The 20162-nt window shown below is 59.1% G+C and overlaps 1 protein-coding gene across 5 annotated transcripts in view; it reads left to right on the top strand.

The window, feature by feature from the left end:
* Positions 1-20162, top strand: part of KNDC1 (kinase non-catalytic C-lobe domain containing 1) — an 81354-nt gene that overhangs the window by 34946 nt on the left and 26246 nt on the right. For 3 of the 5 annotated variants that reach the window (XM_059882112.1, XM_059882113.1, XM_059882115.1), the window contains 14 exons: positions 283-354; positions 438-499; positions 8603-8761; positions 9250-9327; positions 9836-9929; positions 10459-10621; positions 10690-11354; positions 11570-11714; positions 12483-12580; positions 13188-13531; positions 15661-15693; positions 18019-18112; positions 18196-18293; positions 18432-18652. In XM_059882112.1, the coding sequence (XP_059738095.1) occupies positions 283-354; positions 438-499; positions 8603-8761; positions 9250-9327; positions 9836-9929; positions 10459-10621; positions 10690-11354; positions 11570-11714; positions 12483-12580; positions 13188-13531; positions 15661-15693; positions 18019-18112; positions 18196-18293; positions 18432-18652 (2326 nt within the window). The remainder of the gene's footprint in view (positions 1-282; positions 355-437; positions 500-8602; positions 8762-9249; positions 9328-9835; positions 9930-10458; positions 10622-10689; positions 11355-11569; positions 11715-12482; positions 12581-13187; positions 13532-15660; positions 15694-18018; positions 18113-18195; positions 18294-18431; positions 18653-20162) is intronic. The other 2 variants (XM_059882114.1, XM_024985955.2) reach the window with 2 other exon arrangements.

Here is a 20162-nt window from a genome sequence, read left to right as displayed (position 1 = left end):
CTCCGCCCTGCCAGGCAGAGAGACGGTCTCTGGCCCCACGGTGGTTCTGGCACATGACAGACGGGGCAGACGCTGCGGTCCAGCCGCCCCCGGGACCCGTGAGCCTCGGCTGCGCGTACAGAGGGCCGGCCTCCCCCGAGGCCCCTCCCCAGGCAGCACTCAGCGGGCGGCCCCGTTCCTCTGCCCCCCTCCTCCCACACCGCCTGCGCCCCGGCAGCCGCCCTGCCCTGCCCGCCGCTAGGCCGGCCCTTGGGGGGCCCTGACCTGCACCTCCCCCCTCAGCCTGCCTGTGTCTGGACTCCGTGCTGGTTGCCGAAGACGGGGCCGTGCTTTTCGGGCCACCTCCTGCCAACGGTGCGTGAGCAGGCTTGCCTGGGGGCTGCAGCAGCACCAGGGCCGCGCTGAGGCTCAGTGAGGTTTGGGGTCTTCTCTCTCAGGCGCTTACAACGCGTTCTTCCTGGCTCCCGAGGTCGCAGAGCAGAAGCTGATGACTGAAAAGGTACCAGGGCTCTTCCACCCTCCCTGCCCCTTCCCACCCCTCCCGGAGCGCCCGCAGCCCCTTCCTGTGTCCTCCCGCACCCCTCCCCTGACCTCCTGCACCCTCTCCCCAGGGCGCCTGCAGTCCCCTTCCCGGGGTGCCCACAGCCCCCTTCCTGTGCCCTCCCGCACCCGCTCCCCACCTCTTCCCACCCCTCCCGGGATGCCCGCAGCCCCCCATGGCCTCCCGCACCCCCCCATGGACTCCTGCACCCCCTCCCCTGACCTCACACACCCCCTCCCCTGACCTCCCGCACCCACCTCCCCATGGTGCCCACACCTCGTCCAGGGAGCCTGGTGGGGAAAGGGCAGAGGACGGGCCCAGTGTGAGGACCACCAGCTCTGAGGCAGCCCCACTAGTGCAGCCCCCCGGGTCGGGAGGCGCTGCAGGGCCCGGGAAACATCTGCCTGGTCACTGCCTCCTGGAAGGTGACAGGGTCACCCAGCTTGCACTTCTCCATGGACGGCTCCAGGCCGTGTGTGTGGATCCCAGGACCCCATGGGTTTACAAGGCACTTGTCAAACATACCCATTATTAAAAATTAATTTGTACAAACTTATAATCAAGTAAATTACATTCAAAACCAAGGTAGAACTTCTGCTTCTGGGAGCATGGGAAAGGGGTTAGTTCCTGCACCCCCATCCCAAGCACACGGTTCCTAAAGCAGGAGTGGATGGCAGGCAGGTGGGGAGCAGAGGCTGCTCCGGGCGGGGGGGCGCCTTGGCTGGGAGCGGTGGTCCCGAGAGCCCAGGGATGCCTGCCTCACATGTGGAGGATGAAGGGCATCTGGGAAACCCCAGCGGGCACAGCTCAAGCCCAGGGGAAGCCCATACTCTGGAGCTAGAGTGGCAGGAAAGGGGAAGGCAGCCCGTCCCTCCGGGTCAGCCTTCTCAGCTGGCGGAGAAGGCTGAGCAGCCAGCCTGTGACCCCGACCTCCTGGCAGCGAGACGTGCCTCCCCCAGCAGGGGCAGTGCCCAAGGAGGCCTCAGGAAGAGTTGGGACTTTGCCACTGTCCACTTCCCCTCCAATAATCACTAAAAAATGAAACAATTGTAAGTCTAACAAAGCATGTACAGGACTTGTATGCTGAAAACCTGAAAAGAAGTGAAGTCTCAACTCAGTAATCTAAGCTCGCAGCTCAAGCACCCGGAAACGAAGAGTGAAATAGACCCAGAGCAGAAAGAAGGAAACGGAAGTTGAGAGCAGAAGTCAATGAAGTGAAAACGGAAATACAGTCAAGGAAGCCAACAAGAAACGGACGAGTTCTTGGAAAAGACCAATAAAACCAACTTACTGAGGAGCAAAAAGTGAAGGGAGGCACAGACTACCAATGTGGGAATGACTCGGGGGCGCCCACAGACCCTGCAGGCACCAGAAGGGTGATGGAGCACCGCAGACGGCCCCACACACGTGCAGCGACTCAGACGGAGGACCAGTGCCTCAGAGACATCACGTACCTCCACTCACCGTGATGAAATAGACCTTGAATAGCCCCGTAACCGTTGAGGTGGTTGAATTTGCAACTTTTAAACTCTCTGAATCTCCAGGTCCAGATGGTTTTACCTGGGAGCTCTGCTGAACGTTTGAAGAGGAACTAATGCCAGTTCTACACAGTCTGCTCCAGAACACAGAAGTGAACACGTCCCAAACCATTTTATGAAGCTGTTATTACCCTGATGCCAACACCAAAGACAGCGCAACAAACATGCCCGTCGGTCAGCGTTCCTCACGAGCGTAAAGGCAAAACCCTTGACGAAACATACGCAGACAGGATTCACTGATGTGTGAAAGCAGTTACACACCATAACCAAGTTGGGGTCTCTCCAGGGATGTAAGTTCAGGGATATATGGTTCAGTATTTGGAAACCAATCAGTGCAGTCCAACATACTAACCAGCTAAAGAAGAAAAATCCCATGATCACATTGATGCATAAAAAGCATTTGGCAAAATTTAACATCCATTTATTTAAAAAAAAAGAAACTGAAAAACAGGAATAGAAGAAACTTCCTCAAAGAGTGTCTACCAAGAGAACCATGCAGTTAGCACCACTGAGTGGAAAGGCTACGGTCCAGAACAAGATGAGGGTGCCCTCGGACTTCACCCCACTCAACGCTGCACTGGGAGTTCCAGCCACTACAGTGCAGGAAAAGTGTAAATCCAGGAAGGGAGGAATGACACAGTCTGCAGACGACATGACTGTGTGCATAGAAAATTCAAAGCATTCCAAAGAATCTACAATAAAGAAAAAAAAAAGCCTTCCAGAACTCAGAAGTGAGTTCTGAAAGGTCACAGCATATAAGATAAACATTCAAAAATCAATTGTACTATTTCTATGTACTAGCAATGAACATACGTGGACACTAAAGTTAAAAACATAATACATTTATAATCACTCAAAAAAGTGAAATACTTATATGTAAATCAGAGAATGTATAGACTTTGTATGCTGAAGGCCACAAAATTCTGATTAAAAAGGAAATTTTGGGGATGGAGGGCTAGGCAGAGCTGTTAGACTTGACACTGAAAGCACTGCCCATAAGTTTTTCCATAGAAGGAAAATCGGTGAATTGAGCTTTGCATCAAAATTTAAAATTGGCGAAATGACATTTACCCCGTGTGGAAGGCTGACTCAACAACTGAACATCAGCGTAACGCACCACATACACTAGAGAAGGGAAATCTGTGTCAGTAGATACTAAGCCTCTGACAGAATTCAACACTCATTCATAATAAAAATTCCCAGCAAACTAGGAATAGAAGGAAATTTCCTCAACTTGATAAAGAGTATCTACAAAAATAGCCAACAGATCATTAACAGTGAGAAGCTAGAAAATTTACCCCTAAGACTGGGGAAAAGGCAAGAATGTTCCTTCTCATCATTCCTATTCAATATGGTACATTGATTTTAGCCTTCTATGAGTGTGTGGTGGTAACTCACTGTTTTAATTTGCATCCCCCGAATGCCGTATGAAGGAGAACATCCTTCACGTGCATGGATGTGGACATCTACCCATGTATAGACTTGTATTCGCTCAGGTAATGCAGCAGTAAGACAAGAAAAGGAAATAAAACGTATGTTGATTGAGAAAGAAGAAAGAAGACTGTCTTTGCTTACAGCTGAGATGATTGAAATCATGTCAGAAAGTCCCAGAGAATTAACAGAAATCTGGAGCAGAGCAGTTACAGCAAGACTGCAGGCTAGAAGAGCAATGCCACAGACGTCACCTGCTCTCCTGTTCACAGCAACGACCAAGTAGGGTTTGAAATTTAAAAAACAATGCCATATATGCTAGCACCAAAAAATCACTTACGTGTAAATGTAACAAGACGTGTGTGAGAAGGGCTTCCCAGGAGGCACTAGCAGTAAAGACCTTGCCTGCCGACGCCGGAGACGTGAAAGACACGGGTTCAACGCTGGGTGGGGGAACCCCCTGGAGGACGGCACGGCTACCCACTCCAGTATTCTTACCCAGAGAATCCCAAGGACAGAGGAGCCTGGAGGGCTCAGTCCATGGGACTGCAAAGAGTCAGACACGACTGAAGTGACTTAGTGTGCACGCCTGTGTATAAGATACATGTAGGGAAAACTAATAAAACTGATATGAAAGAAACCAAAAAGCTAAAAAAATGGAAAGGTCATCCATGTTCACACACTGAAAGACTCAATGTTAGCACCATGTCAGTTCTTCCCAATTTGATCTATAGATTCAGTGCAATTCCAGTGAAAGTTCCAGCAAGTTATTTTGTGGCTACTGATGGACTGATTCTAAGGTTTATGTGAAGAGGCAGGAGACTCAGAATAGCAGACACAATATTGAAGAACAAAGTCAGAGGCCTGACGCTACCCAGTTCTAAAACTGATTGTAAGCGACAGTAATCAAGTGTGGTTTTGGCAAAAGGAAAGGCAAATAATGGAACAAATTAAAGGAACAAGACTGCCCAGAAACACCCACACAAACACAGTCAGCAGGTCTTCGGCAAAACAGCAAAGGCAATCCTGGGAGAAACAACGGTCTTCTCAACAGGCAGAGCTAGCACAACAGGACAGTGTAAAAGAACCTTCACACAGACCTTGCACTTTTCATAAAAATTAACTCAAAATGGATCAGAGGCCTCAAAGCTATAAAACTTCTAGAAGATAATGTAGGAGAAAATCTAGACAAAACTTTAGACAAAATCTAGGCAAAATTTAGATACAAAGCCAAAGCATGATCTATGAAAGAAACAATAGATGTTAGACTTCTTTATTAGATTCTTCTGCTCCATAAAAGATACAGTTAAGAGAATGAGAAGTCATGCCACAGATGGGAGCAAAACCCATATCTGACAAAGGACTTGTATCCCAAATATGCCAAGAACTCTTAAAACTCAACAACAGAGTGCCTGAAGAACTATGGATGGAGGTTCGTAAAATTGTACAGAAGGCAGTGATCCAAACAATCCCCAAGAGAAAGAAATGCAAAAAGGCAAAATGGTTGTCTGAGGAGGCCTTACAAATAGCTGAGAAAAGAAGAGAAGAGAAAGACAAAGGAGAAAAGGAAGGATATACCCATTTGAATGCAGAGTTCCACAGAATAGCAAGGAGAGAGAAGAAAGCCTTCCTCAGTGATCAGTGCAAAGAAATAGAGGAAAACAATAGAATGGGAAAGACTAGAGATCTCTTCTGGAGAAGACAATGGCACCCCACTCCAGTACTCTTGCCTGGAAAATCCCATGGACGGAGGAGCCTGGTGGGCTGCAGTCCATGGGGTCACTAAGAGTCGGACACGACTGAGCGACTTCACCTTCACTTTTCTCTTTTCATGCACTGGAGAAGGAAATGGCAACCCACTCCAGTATTCTTGCCTGGAGAATCCCAGGGATGACGGAGCCTGGTGGGCTGCCGTCTATGGGGTCGCACAGAGTCGGACACGACTGAAGCGACTTAGCATAGCATAGAGATCTCTTCAAGAAAATTAGAGATACCAAGGGAACATTTCATGCACAGATGGGCACAATAAAGGACAGAAACGGTATGGCTTAACAGATACAGAAGATATTAAGAGGTGGCAAGAATACACAGAAGAACTGTACAAAAATGGTTTTAATAACCCAGATAAGCACGATGGTGTGATCGCTCACCTAGATTCAGACATCCTGGAGTGCAACGTCAAGTGGGCCTAAGGAAGCATCACTACAAACAAAGCTAGTGGAGGTGATGGGATTCCAGTTGAGCTATTTCAAATCCTGAAAGATGATGCTGTTAAAGTGCTGCACTCAAATGCCAGCAAATTTAGAAAACTCAGCAGTGGCCACAGGACTGGAAAAGATCAGTTTTCATTCCAGTCCCAAAGAAAGGCAATGCCAAAGAATGCTCAAACTATCGCACAATTGCACTCATCTCACATTTCTAGCAAAGACATGCTCAAAATCTCCAAGCTAGGCTTCAACAGTATGTGAACCAAGAACTTCCAGATGTTCTAAATCCAAGCTGGATTTAGAAAAGGCAGAGGAACCAGAGATCAAATTGCCAAAAACCATTGTATCATAGAAAAAGCAAGACAATTCCAGAAAAACATCTACTTCTGCTTCACTGACTACGCTAATGCCTTTGATTATGTGACTATGTGGATCACAACAAACCGTGGAAAATTCTTAAAAGAGATGGGGATACCAGACCACCTTACCTGCTTCTTGAGAAACCTGTATAGGGGTCAAGAAGCAACAGTTAGAACTTGACATGAAACAACAGACTGGCTCCAAATTGAGAACGGAGCACATCAAGGCTGTATATTGTACAATAATTTTGAACAGACACCTCACCAAAGAAGATATCGTGTGGCAAGTAAGCACATGAAAGATGTCCCACTGCGTCTAGCACTCGGGAATGCAAAGTAGAGCCGTGAGTTCCCACCACACACCCAGCAGACAGGCTAAAATCAAACACCGACAACGGCAGAGGCCGACAAGGGTGAGGAGCAACGGGAACTCTCATCCATTGCTACAGGGACCCAGCAACCCAGACGTTTTTCTTAGAGGAATGAAGCTTGTGTTCACAGGAAGTCCTGCACATGGCTGTTCACAGCTTTGTTGGCCACAGCCCCAGCCCGGAGGCCTTTCGGCTCAGATGTCTTCAGCGTGCGCAGGGCAGCCCACGGAGAGCCAGCAGCGATGGAGCCGAGAGAGAAGCGTCCGCCCCGGAGGCTGCAGAGCGTCGGTCCCGTTCATGCGGAATGACGAAGTTAAGGGATGGAGAACAGGTGGATCGTTGCCAGCAACTAAGGCTGGAGGGGACAGGTCGGATCCTGGTGGCGGCAGAGCCCCCATCTCTCGGGGCCCACACCAGGGGCCTGGCTGCGACATGCACCCAGCCTGGCAGGGCGTCCCCGCTCGGGCTGGGAGAGGGCACCTGGGCCTCTCTGGGTCATCCCCTACAGCGACCTCAAAATTAGAAGAAAATTGATAAATACTCAAAACTAAGAACTTCCTAGTGACCTGAACTAAATTAGGGACTAAAGAGCCTCTTGAGGAGGGTGAAGCAGAGTGGGAAAGCTGGCTTAAAACTCAACATCCAGAACACTAGCATCAGGGCATCCGGTCATGGCAGACAGATGGGGAAAAGGGCACGAAGGTGACAGATGTTATTTTTGCGGGCTCCAAAATCACTGCAGACGGTGAGCGCAGCCATGAATTTAAAAGACGATTGCTCCTTGGAAGAAAAGCTATGACCAACCTAGACAGCATATTGAAAAGCAGAGACGTTACTTTGCCAACAAAGGTCCATCTAGTCAAAGCTATGGTTTTTCCTGTGGTCATGTATGGATGTAAGAGTTGGACTATAAAGAAAAACGAGCACTGAAGAATTGATGCTTTTGAACTGTGGTGTTGGAGAAGACTCTTGAGAGTCCCTTGGGCTCCAAGGAGATCCAACCAGTCCATCCTAAAGGAAGTCAACTCTGAATATTCATTGGAAGGACTAATGTTGAAGCTGAAACTCCAGTACTTTGGCCACCTGATGCCAAGAGCTGACTCATTGGAAAAGACCCTGATGCTGGGAAAGATTGAGGGCAGGAGGAGAAGGGGACAACAGAGGATGAGATAGTTGGATGGCATCATCGACTCAATGGACATGAGTTTGAGTGAACTCCGGGAGTTGGTGATGGACAGGGAGGCCTGGTGTGCTGCAGTCTATGGGGTCGCAGAGTCGGACACGACTGAGCGACTGGACAATGACTTGGTATAGTCGGCTGTGTCTGTGCTTCCGGGCGGGAGCCCCGTAGGAAGGGCCCCCCGTGTCCCCCAACCCCGGGCTCCACTGCACTGACGGCTGGGAGCCGGCCACGCGCGAGTCTTCACACCATGGAAATCCACCAGCGCTGAACTCAGGGCTTGATTCCTCGTCTTGTCAGTTGGCTAGACTTAATGACAGCCGTGGGGGACGAATATGACAAGATTGAACCGAGGAGTGCGTCAGGTCTGGGAGCGACCCTCCGGGGTTTGGCCACAGTCACGTGATCGGCACAGAAGTGCTGTGTCTCTGGTTTCGCTTTCACTTTTCGAGAGAAACAAAGGTATTGGCCCCATGCAGGTCGGAAGCTCGAGTTGGTCACAGGTTGGCTGCAGATACAAGAGTCAGATAAAATCAGGGGGAGGCCTTGGGGAGAAGTGGCCAACTCCACAAGCTTACAGAAAGGAGCACCGGCCCTTCCGTGATGCTCTCAAGCGCATGTGACACACCCTTGGTATCAGTACATTATAAAACAGACCTCTGTGGGCACCGGGAGGACGTGCTTCTGTTCAGGGAGCCTGTTGTCAGCGTTTAGCAGCACGGTGGGGTTTCGGGGAGCTCTGGGCCTCGGGCCCCCGCAGGGCCACCTTCCCCTCGTGGAGAGCAAGCTGGAAGGTGTGGCCGGGGCCCAGGTCCTCCTGCTCACGCTGAGGCTCTGATGCCTGTGGGTACTGGTCAGAGCCCCAGGCCAGAGCCTGGTGTGCAGCTTGCGGTCTGTGGTGGGGCTCCAAGCTCTGAGGACGCCCCCCGCTTGTGGGCAGTTCTGAGCCCGCGGCCCGCCCCTCTGCCCACCCAGGCCTCCGTATACTGCGTGGCTGCGGTCCTGTGGACGGCCGCCAAGTTCAGTGTCCCCCGAGACCGCAAGCTGGCCCTGCCACGCAGGCTCAAGACGCTCCTCCTGCACATGGCCAGACGCAGCGCCCAGGAGCGGCCTTCTGCCGCGGAGGCCATCGAGGTACCTGCACTGCGGGGGGCCGGACAGGCTCTCGTCTCTGGGGCAGGTCGGGGTCGGACGGGGAGCGCATGGGTTCATTCGTGGATGGGCGGCCAGGGGCCTCTGCTGCTCATCTCACGACCTTCCCCCAGCCTCTCCTGGTCTCCAGTGCATCTACCAGCAGGGTGGATGGGGGTAGCCTGGGCCCGAGCACGGACCCCTGACCGCCTACGGACCCCCGCATGCCCGACTTCCCCATATTCCTCCACGGGTCCACCAGGCTGGGTGTAGCCCCTCGATCCGTGGCGTCCCAGCTGACCATGGCCAGGACAGCCGGGGACTCTGAATCGCAGCCCAGCCCCCAGGCTCTCCCCATGAAGGGGTGCTGTGGGGTCCTCCTGCCGAGAAGCCCCCAGGCCTCTGGCTGCCACTGCACACTCTGACCGGCTTCACCCCTGGAGTGCACACCGTGGCCGTGTGTCTGGACGCTGGGCTGTGCTTGCTTTCAGACCTGTAGTGGTTACCTCCTGCAGCGGGGCATGGACAGCCGCAAGATCCTGGCCCACCTAAGGGCGCTGACCTGCCGGGTAAGCCGGGTGCGGCAGACCCCGCAGACCCTCTGTGCTGCCCGGGCTGTGGGGGGAGGCTCCCACTCCTCCTGCGCAGGGAGGAGGAGACCCCGGGCCAGGGCGGCAGGTCACGCCCATCCGCTGGCCTGACTGTGCCGCTGTTGGGGGCCAGGCCCCCACCCTGGTCTCTGCTGAACCCCTGGCAATCCTGGGGGTCGCAGAGTGACCCTCAGCTTCCGGGCGTGCTGACTGGGCGGGGCCGTGTCAGGTGGCGACACAGTCCCTTGGATGCGACACGCACTTGCTACCTTCGTCCACATGAGGCCTGGCTGTCCCAGGCCTGACCGGCCCCCACCCCAGGAACCAGGGGAACCCACTGCTCCCAGAAGCCCATGTGCCCCGGGGGCTCCCGCTCCAGAGAGGCAGAAGCCAGGCCTGTCAGCGCTGGGGCTTTCAGGCTTCAGAGGCCACGCCTCTGGGGCCTCACGTTCATCCCCGCGGAGCTGGCCGCGTCCTTCTGCCCCAGGTTTACCAGGAGGAGGAGACCATTGGCCTGCAGCGCGCTTTCTCAGTGCTTGAGCTGGAGCCCAGCCCGGCAGCCGCACGCAGGCCTGACTCAGGTGGGCCTTGGGACTGGCCCTCCCTGCCTCCCCTGCCCCGGGCCCATCATTGCCCCTGTCTCCAGTCCAGCCCCGCGTGGATGCTGGATGTGGCCAAGGACCCCAGACGGCATGTCCAGAGCTGGCCCCCAGCCACCCTGCCTCACTCCCCCCGGCTCCTCTGACCCTGCATTCAGGCCTCCCTGTGTCCAGCGGCCAGAGCAGGCGACTCAGCTCTGCCTCGCGGCCCATGTCTCCCAGCGCACCCCCCACCACACGACCCACAGAGCCTCCCGTCTGCGGCTAGGCCACTGGCCTCTTCCAGCCTTCCAGCCACTCAGCCAAGTACCGCGCCCTCCCTGCCAGCTCGGGGCAGCCCTGGATGCACCTCCCTCAGCCTCTGTCCTCAGACTCTCCCTCACAGCAGCCCCGGGCTTGCTGGGCCCGTCCAGGCAGCGCCCACTGAGGCCGCACTCACTACGGCCCGCACTCCCGATAGCCGGCGCCCACAAAGGCCCTCGCCCACCCCGGTCACCCTGTTTGTCCCCAGACCTCGTGCGGATCGCTGGCGACAGCAGGCTTGCGGCCGTGCAGGGGCCAGTGCCCAGTCAGCCCTCTGGCCTCCGAGGGGCCATGCTGCTGCCAGAGGCACTCACCTCTCCAGACACTCACTGCAGGCCCGTCGTCCTTACTGCGGACAAAGATGTCTCTAGGTGAGTGCCGCTCTTGGGGGCTGGCGGGGTCCCAGGCGCCCCTTGAGTGTCGTCTGCTCCACTCACAGGGACAGGCCCGCCCTGACCTCAGGGCCAGCGGAGAGCCCAGAAGCCACAGGAGGCCAGCTGGACCCACAGGGCGATGGGAAGCAGGCTGTCACGGCTCCCAGCCCAGAGACAGCTATGCAGCCAGCGCCCAGCCCCCCAGGGCCCCTCAGGGAGTCAGTGCCAAGAGGCTCAGCCCAGGGGTGCTCCGGGACCCCTGCCAGCCCACCAGAGGGGCCATCAATGCCAAGGCCACAATCTCCGGCTCCACGCCCACCCCTGGAGACACAGGAGTCCTCCGAGGATGGAGGGGCAGAGGAGCTCACCCCAATTCAAGCATCTTCTGCTGGGCTCGGGCCCCCCACAGCGCCCCCCAGCCCTCGCCCCCCAGCTGAGCCTCCTAGAAGCAGGACCACCCAGGAGGCAGGCCAGGAGCCTGAGAGCCCCCCATTAGCCGCACAGGGCCCCTCCCTGGCCACAGGGAATCCAGACAGCCCCGGGGCTGCCCCAGGAGGCCAGCCCGAGGCGCCCCAGCCAGCAGACCGCAAGCTCTGTCCGTCCAGCGTGGATGCCCCGCCCCTCCCGGAGGGGGTGGCCTGCCCGGCACTGCAGGAGGCCACGCGCCTCATCCAAGAGGAGTTTGCCTCCGACGGCTACCTGGACCGCGGGCTGGAGGCTCTAATCATGGGTACCAGGGGTCACAGGGCCCAGGAGCAGGGGTGGGCACGCGGGGATGGGGGAGGTCACCACGGAGCCCGCCGCCGTGATGCGGCCCAGCACGTACGGAGCAGGAGGAGAGTCCCAGACCCGCCTGCCCCTCCCCTGGCTGTGCGCTCTGCCCTGCCAGCCCCCGAGACCGGCAAATCGCTCACCGCATCCTGACTCCTCCCTCCACCAACGCAGGGGAGTACATTTATGCCCTCAAAGACCTCACCTACGCCACGTTCTGCGGGGCCATATCCGAAAAGTTCTGCGACCTCTACTGGGGCGAGAAGCTGCTGCAGAGCCTCTTCAACGTGGTGAACGGACGGACGCCGCCCTCGGGGAAGTAAGACCCCTCCTGGCGCGGACCCCCGGTTCCTCCACCTGGGCTCCCACCCCCGCCTGCCCCAGAGGCTCGCCTCCTGCCCGAGTCCAGCTGGGCGCCCTCCCCAGAGAAGCCACCATGGCCCCGCTTCTGGCCGGAGTTCTCCCTGTGCAACCGCTCCTCCGGCAGGAAGGGGGCGCCTCCCTTCCCTGGGCCGACACCCTAGGGTGTGGGCGGGTGCCCCTGCAGGGACATGTCCCCCCGCCCAGCTGCCCAGCTTCCTCTGGGGTCGGAGGTGAGGCGGCAGCTGCAGGAGTCAGGGCCGGTGGGCTTCCCTCCCCAGTGCTCCTGGCCCCCACCCTTCACGGGACAGGCCCAGTGCCTGTGGCCCAACCCCTCCTGGGGGACTGCAGAGGGCGATGTGGGCGGGGTACCCGGCAGGCCTGTGCCTGGAAGGGCCAGGCGCACTGACTCCCAGGCCAGCCCAAGCCCCGTCTCAGCCCCAGTCCTCCCGGGCCCCCAGCACCCCACACTGAGGGTCACGCACACCTGCCTTCCACCCCAGCCGAGCCCTGTTTCCACAGCACTGCGGGAGGGGCCTCGAGGGGAGACAGGTGCCCAGAAGGCCCTCTGTCCAAGGGCCCGTGTCCATCACGCCTGTGTCCAGGCTGTCCCATAGGTGTGGACAGGGCCTCCGTCCTGAGCCCCCCACCTTCCACCTGGGGGCACCTCTGGTCAGCCTGGGAGGGGTCCTGGGGGCTCCTGCAGGGTCCTCCGTTCTGACGACAGTGCTTCCGAAGACACTGGGTCGCAGCCCGAGGGCAGCAGGACCCGCGCTCCGAGCAGCTGCTCACCATCCAGCAGGAGGGCCTCACGTCTTGGGCCGGGTGAGACAGGGCTCTGGGGTGAGGCCCTCCTCCAGGGGGTCTGTTCTGTGGGGGCAGGGTGGGGGGAGTGCTCTGCAGACCCGCAGTGGGCTGCAAGGGCGAGGACTGGGCCAGCAGTGTGGTGATGGGGTGCCAATGGCATCCTTGCTGGACACGAGCCATTTAAGACCCCGGGGTCCTTAAAGACCCCGAGCTGCTCCTGCAGCTGGAGCCCCAGGCTCCTGATGACTGAAGTCTCAGTCACGTCCCCAAAGCCCATCTGACGGGTCACAGCCCTAGAGGCCAGGCAGTGTGGCCGCGCTCACGCGCAGGATGGCCGCCGGACTGCACGCATGCTCGGGCACCGTGCACCGGTGGAGGTGCCCAAGAACAGCCCCATGTTCGCGGGGACCCCGGGTTCCCAGGTCCTTCTGCCTCGTCTGAGAACAGGCGGAGGTTCCCTGGGATCTCTGCCCTGACTCCGCCCCGCACAGCGGCCCACTCGGAAGGGGACCCCGAGGACCCTCCCAGCCCCTCCTCGGGACCTGATGCTTCTCCCAGCAGTCAGGGCTGGACTGTCTCCCGGAACCCACGTCGTCACGTGTGACCCCCCTTCTTCTCTGTCCAGGGAAGGAGAAGCCGGGTGTGGACTCAGACGCGCTCTCTCAGGGCAACTTCGAAGTGGGGTTCCGGCCTCAGCAGTCTGTCAAAGCTGGGAGGGAGCGGCAGCCGGAGGCCCAGCCGCAGGGCGGGGGCCTGGCCGGGGGCGCCGAGGCCGAGTCCCGGCCCTCCCGGGCCCCCGAGCGTGGCCCGGCCGTGAGCCCCGCCCCGCTGGGCACAACGAGCTGCAGCCCAGGCTGGTGCAGTGCCTTCTACGAGGCCGACTGCTTCGGCGCCGACGTGCACAGCTATGTGCAGGAGCTGGCCGAGCAGAAAGCCCCCGGGGACCCTGCGGCTGACACCCAGAGTCCGGTGAGCCCTGCACCTGTCTCGGCTGGGGGTAGGGTGCTCGGCCCCGCGCTTGTCTCGGCTTGCGGGGGGACGGTGCTCGGCCCTGCACTTGTCTCGGCTGCGGGGAGGGTGCTCGGCCCAGCGCTTGTCTCAGCTGGGGGACGGTGCTTGGCCCTGCTTGTCTTGGCTTGAGGGGGGAAGGGTGCTCAGCCCTGTGCTTGCCCTCGGCTTGTGGGGGTGGGGCAGTGCTTGGCCCCAGCGCACTGTGGGCCAGGAGGACGTGTTCGAGCCAGGGCTCCCAGGTCCCACCTGCTCCTGTGGCCACCGTGCCGGGCGGGGCCCCCACCGTGTGTCTTCCAAGGTGGGGTGTGCTCATGTGCGTGCACCCCCACCTCGGGGGCAGGAATCGGCTTCTCTCTTTTGGGGTCTTGGCCCCCAGGGGCCGGCTGGCAGGAGGTCACCTTGCCCTGGGGACCACAGCTGGGTTTGGGTAGCAGGGTCAGCACGACGAGGTGAGAACCTCCTGGGCCGTGGCGGTCAGCTCGGCCAGGCCCCAGGGTCGCTTCTCTGGTGGGCAGCACACTCTGTGTGCCCCTCCAGGTCAGGGGCAGCCCTGGCTCCTCCCAGGTCAGCAGAGTGACGGCAGGCCCTGGATGGGAGTGTCCAGGCCTGGCCAGCCCATGTGCAGGGCAGCCCCACAGAGCTCCAAACCCCAGGTCTCTGCCCGGCCACTGGGGGTCTGCCCCTTCGCGACCAGGAGCCCTGACTGGGACCGCAGCCCCCCTCCTGAGTGACCAGGGCTCCCACCTGGGCCACAGCCACGCAGGGCAGGCCCCAGGGGACAGACAGGAGGGAGCGGGCAGAAGCCGGGGGCCCCACTCCCGTCCCCACCACCCCCTGCAGCCCCGCGCCGTGAGCCTCAGCACCGTCCAGCCACACCTTCCTGGGTGTCCTCATCTGGCTACTCAGTCCCAGGAGAGAAAGAGCCCGGCAGGCCTCAGTCCTGGAGAGCCAGCAGCCTCCTGTGCTCTTGGCAGCCACTCATCGTGTGCGTGCTCAGTCGTGCCCGACTCTGCGACCCCAGGGATTGTGGCCCGCCAGGCCCCTCTGTCCATGGGACTCTCCAGGCAGGAACACTGGAGTGGGCTGCCACGGCCTCCCCCAGGGATCGTCCCACCCAGGGACTGAACCCGTGTCCCCGTCTCATGCAGCGGCGGGCAGGCTCTTTGCCCCTGCGCCACCTGGGAAACCCCACTGTAACTGAATCTAATAGAGAAGAGACCCTGGGGTGGGGGTCCCCGAACCCTGTGGGCTTCCTTGGCACCCCCTCAACTCCGAGCCCAGGCACCCACAGCGTCCCACCAAGACACTGCTGTTACACTGACCTCAGCTGGACCAAGAGGTGGGACCCCAGACGAGGGCCACTGGGCAGTGGGGCCAGGAGGACGTGGCCTGGGCAGAGGCGGCTCCACGCGGACCTGCCAGCAGCCCCCACTCAGTGGTGCTGGGCAGGGCGGCGGGCTGGCCCGGGTGTCCTCTGATGGCTCGGGTCACACGCACCAGTGTCACAAGTCATGACCTCTGACACCACAGGTCACGTCCTCGGATGCCACAGGTCATGACCTCTGTATCAGATCACATCCTCATATATTAAGTGTCATGACCTCTGACACCACAGGTCACAACCTTGATTGTCACAGGTCACAATCGCTGGTGGCATTATATCAGTGTGGGCCCCTGAGGACAGGCAACGCGTTTCCAGCCCGCGCTGTTCTCAGGGCTGGGGAGAGTGCTGCCTGTGGCCACCTGGGCACGTGCCTGGTGGGGTCCACGGGGCCCTTGTCCTCAATCCCAGGCTCTCCTGGCATGGCAGCTCCTGGAGGGAGACTGGACCATGGATGAGCCCAGCTGCCCCCTGTGTCCCATGAGGGTGGTCCTTAAGGGAGGACGGGAGACCAGCTCGGGTCTCAGACACGCTGGGCCGCTGTCTGTGGCTTGCTCGCAACCCCATGGCCGGGAGGAGGCTCCCACACCGGGTCCCACAGCGGTTCTGCGGGCGGCGCACTCGGGGGACGGTCCCAAGGGGCACGGTGGGCTGGGAAGCGCCGGGAGGGAGACCGCTGACCGTCTCTCACTTCTTCCTGCCCCAGAAGGCGAGTCCCCTGGAACCTGAGTGCAGGCAGGTGAGTGCCTCTGCACTTCCGCTCTTGACCTGGGTGACCCTGACCCCAGCTCCACACTCGAGACCCACCGTGTCTGTTACAGACAGGGCCCTTGGGAAAACACAAAAGGCATAAAAAGCCCGTGGACACATTTCACATCTGCTCCCAGAAGGCGCGCGTGTGTGAGGCCTGGGTGGGCGGGGCCGCCGGAGGGCGCGCGGTCACCTCCCGCCGCTGACCACGCGGGGGCGCCGTCCGCCCGGCTCGCCGCGGCCTGGGGTCGCGCGTGTCTGCTCAGCTTGCTGTCCTAACGGCTTTGCTCGGAGCGTTTAGGTGGGAGGCACTAATCGACATTCACCTCTGTCTTCTCTTTGTCCACACTTTCTGGGTTTTCCAACTTGTGAGTCCAGTTTTATCTATAGCCTACCTCAGATGAGATCAGATCAGATCAGTCGCTCAGTCGTGTCCGACTCTTTGCGACCCCATGAATCGCAGCACGCCAGGCTTCCCTGTCCATCACCAACTCCCGGAGTTCACTCAGACTCACATCCATCCAGTCAGTGATGCCATCCAGCCATCTCATCCTCTGTCTCCTCCTGCCCCCAATCCCTCCCAGCATCAGAGTCTTTTCCAATGAGTCAGCTTTTCACATGAGGTGGCCAAAGGACTGGAGTTTCAGTTTCAGCATCATTCCTTCCAAAGAACACCCAGGACTGATCTCCTTTAGAATGGACTGGTTGGATCTCCTTGCAGTCCAAGGGACTCTCAAGAGTCTTCTCCAACACCACAGTTCAAAAGCATCAATTCTTCGGCGCTCAGCTTTCTTCACAGTCCAACTCTCACATCCATACATGACCACAGGAAAAACCATAGCCTTGACTAGACGGACCTTTGTTGGCAAAGTAATGTCTCTGCTTTTTAAAATGCTATCTAGGTTGGTCATCACTTTCCTTCCAAGGAGTAAGCGTCTTTTAATTTCACGGCTGCAGTCACCATCTGTAGTGATTTTGGAGCCCAGAAAAATAAAGTCTGACACTGTTTCCACTGTTTCCCCATCTATTTCCCATGAAGTGATGGGACCAGATGCCATGATCTTAGTTTTCTGAATGTTGAGCTTTAAGCCAACTTTTTCACTCTCCTCTTTCACTTTCATCAAGAGGCTTTTGAGTTCCTCTTCACTTTCTGCTATAAGGGTGGTGTCATCTGCATATCTGAGGTTATTGATATTTCTCCCGGCAATCTTGAGTCCAGCTTGTGTTTCTTCCAGCCCAGCGTTTCTCGTGATGTACTCTGCATGTAAGTTAAATAAACAGGGTGACAATACACAGCCCTGACGAACTCCTTTTCCTGTTTGGAACCAGTCTGTTGTTCCCTAGTCTACCTCAGGTCCACGTAAATCCAGTGGCCAGTGGGCCTAAACTGTGCCTCGGGTCATCCCTGTTTATTGGTCTAATGAACAGATGCCCCTTTAACTCTTTGAGAATCCGTGGTCGGGTTAGGGCAGGAGGAAATAACCTGTGTTTCATGTGGACCCACCACCCGAGCCCGCCTGGGGCCGAGCCCGCCGGTATGCCTGCCAGGCTGCACCCACGGGCTGACACCCGCTCATACCAGCCACGCTGTGAATCTTCGTTCACGCGTTTATCCTTAAGGCCTTGGCCTGGCTGACGCCCCTGCTGCCTGGGGCTCTGCACAGAAGCCCAGAGCTGGGCTCCAGGGGGCTGCATGTGGCTCCAGGGCAGGAATGGCTTGGTGGGCTTGCGGGGTCTGCACTGCTGGCTGTGTCCAAGCTTCATGGCCAGAGCAAGGCGGCTGAGTACATGAGGGCGGTGCCCAGCCCACATCGCACAGGGGTCCTCAGGGGCGGTACGCGTGGGGTGGGGGCCCCAGTGGATGGGTCTGGGCCACAGAGGGGCCTCATGGAACCACAGGTGCCCGTGGACCCTCACTCACAGCCGATGCCTGAGACCGAGGAAACCACGAGAGGCGTGGGCCCTGGTCCCCCCAGCTGGGGACATGGCGCCTGGAGTTCTCTCCAGAAGGCAACCTCTCCGACCAGAGGGCACTGGACGCGCCCACCCCACTCTGCCCGCCTTTCCTCCTGGGCGGCTGCGGGGAGGCCGGCCGGCCTGGTGGGGAGAGCTGGTGGTCACCGACACCACACACGTTTGGCTGCCTTGTTTTGAGTGAGTCCATCGAATCTGGTTCTTTCCAATCTACTGACATGTCTAATTCCACTGAGCAGATGCAGATGTTCCTAAGGCCTGCCTCGGCCCTGTGGGAGAGCCTGCCTCCCCTGAACCCCCGAGGGCAGGCGCCAGGGGCTCATGGCTCTTTCTTCTCCAGGAGCTGGAGCAGCAGCTCATGATCGAGAAGAGGAACTTCCGAAAGACCCTGAAGTTTTACCAGAAGCTCCTACAGAAGGAGAAGAGGAACAAAGGTAGCCTCGCTGGGCCAGGGCCGGGCTGGGGGCAGGCATCCTGAGAGGGTTGGGTGCCTCATGCTGACCGCGTCCACCCCCAGGCTCCGAGGTGAAGACCATGCTGTCCAAACTGAAGGGGCAGCTGGAGGAGATGCGGTCCAAGGTGCAGTTCCTCGGGCTGGCCAAGAAGTACCTCCAGGCAAGGCCACCGCTCCCCCTCCAGAGGCTCCTCCCGCCAAACCCCCGGAAACACGCCCGCCTCTGAGCGGCCGCCCCGGGCTCAGGCACGGGATGAGCGGGCAGCCGGGCAGGCAGACAGCGCTGACTCGTGCCCCAGGTCGTGTACGCGGAGCAGTGGGGCCTGGAGCCCTGCGCGCTGCCCGTGATCGTGAACATCGCGGCCGCCCACTGCGACACGCTGGACTTCAGCCCCCTGGACGAGTCCTCGTCCCTCATCTTCTACAACGTCAGCAAGCACCCGTGCGGCGGCCGGCAGCCCAAGGCGCGTGTCCTGCAGGCTGGCACCCCGCTGGGGCTCATGGCCTACCTGTACTCCAGGTGCAGCCCGGGGGGGGGGACACTGGGACCCCTGTGCCCCCCAGGCTCCCGGAGACCAGGGGGGACAGGCCCAGGGTGGGGTGGAGGAGGTGGGCGTCTCCCTGCGCTCCCGAGGTGGGGCTGCACGCTTCTATGTAGAGTTTCCATCAGAAATCTGTCTGTCCGTGTCGGCGCCCACTGGCCTCCTTGGCCAGGCTCCTGACTGAGGGGCCCAGACCCACACGCATGGGTCTGGGGGTCTGGGTCAGGTGTGCATGGGGCACTTTGAAGGAGACCCCCGGGAACCCGGCCGCCATGACCGACAGCCTGCTGGGCTCGACTCCACGCAGCCGGGCCCCCCCAAGGCACCATGACCGCGCCCAGCTTCCTAGGTTGGACGCCCCTTAACTAACACGGGGCTCCAGAGCTGCAGGCAGCTTGCACCCAGCCAGCTGTCCACAGCGCTGCTGGGCATGAACAGGGTGAGGCTCACGTGCACGCGTGCTGAGTCACTTGAGTCGCAACAACTCTACGTGACCCCAGGGACTGTAGCCCACTGGGCTCCTCTGTCCATGGGACTCTCAAGGCAAGAAGACTGGAGTGGGTTGCCATGCCCTCCTCTGGAGATCCTCCTGACCCAGGGACTGAATGCAGATCTCCTGTGGTTCCTGCACTGCAGGGAGGTTTTTTACTACTGAGCCACCGGGGAAGCCCTTTAGGCTCATGGGACCCCCAACTAATAACACGGGCACAAGGGCTCACCTGCAGCAGGGAGGGGCCAGGCCGCTAACTCCCGGGGCTCCCAGGCACCCCTGACCCCCCCATCCCTTGGTGCACCCACAAGCCCCACATGGGGTTCAGGCTCTGGGCAGCCTCCTTAAGGGCCCATCCCTCCCAGCTCCAACCAGGCTGGACACAGACCTCCTCCCACGCGATGGTGGGAGCGTCACCCCAGGGTGGCTTCTAGGGACTCAGCACGCCACTCTGGAGCCCCTGGGGTCTTCTCTGGGCTGGAGGCTATTGACAGCCAGTAGGGGACAGGGCCCTCCTGGGGCAGCTGTCTCTGCCCCCCCCAAGTTGCCCTCCCCAGGTGGGCTGCCGGGGGCCTCCTGCCGGGGGGGTGCCCCGGGATGCCCCTCAGACTCAGGCCTCCTCCTCCACCTGCCCTGCGGGATGGGGTGTCACTCAGCACCACAGCCCTCCGAACTGTTCCAGGAGACATCGTGTGTGTGTCACGGGGCGTGTGTGTTATGCGTGAACACAGCACCCCCAAGGCGTCCCTTCTGCAGGGAGCCAGACCCTGGCTGCCCAGTCCCACCTGCGCCTGGCTGGGGACCAGCGGGCCCCAGGGCCTCACTCCTGGACCCCCACCTCCTTTTCACTCTCCTGGTGCTGGGGGCACCCCGAGGGGGCCCTGCCTGAGGCCGAGCACCCACAAGCCCCCCCCGCCTCTTTCCTGACAGTGATTTGCAGCTGGGGAAGGGCCCCTGCACCTGCTCAGCTTTCTGAATTAGTGGTTTCTACAAGACAG

The sequence above is a fragment of the Bos taurus genome, chromosome 26 (assembly GCF_002263795.3).
Source record: "Bos taurus isolate L1 Dominette 01449 registration number 42190680 breed Hereford chromosome 26, ARS-UCD2.0, whole genome shotgun sequence".
Taxonomy (NCBI): domain Eukaryota; kingdom Metazoa; phylum Chordata; class Mammalia; order Artiodactyla; family Bovidae; genus Bos; species Bos taurus.
Note: the sequence above shows the minus strand (reverse complement) of the source record. Positions and strands in the feature narration are given on the sequence as shown.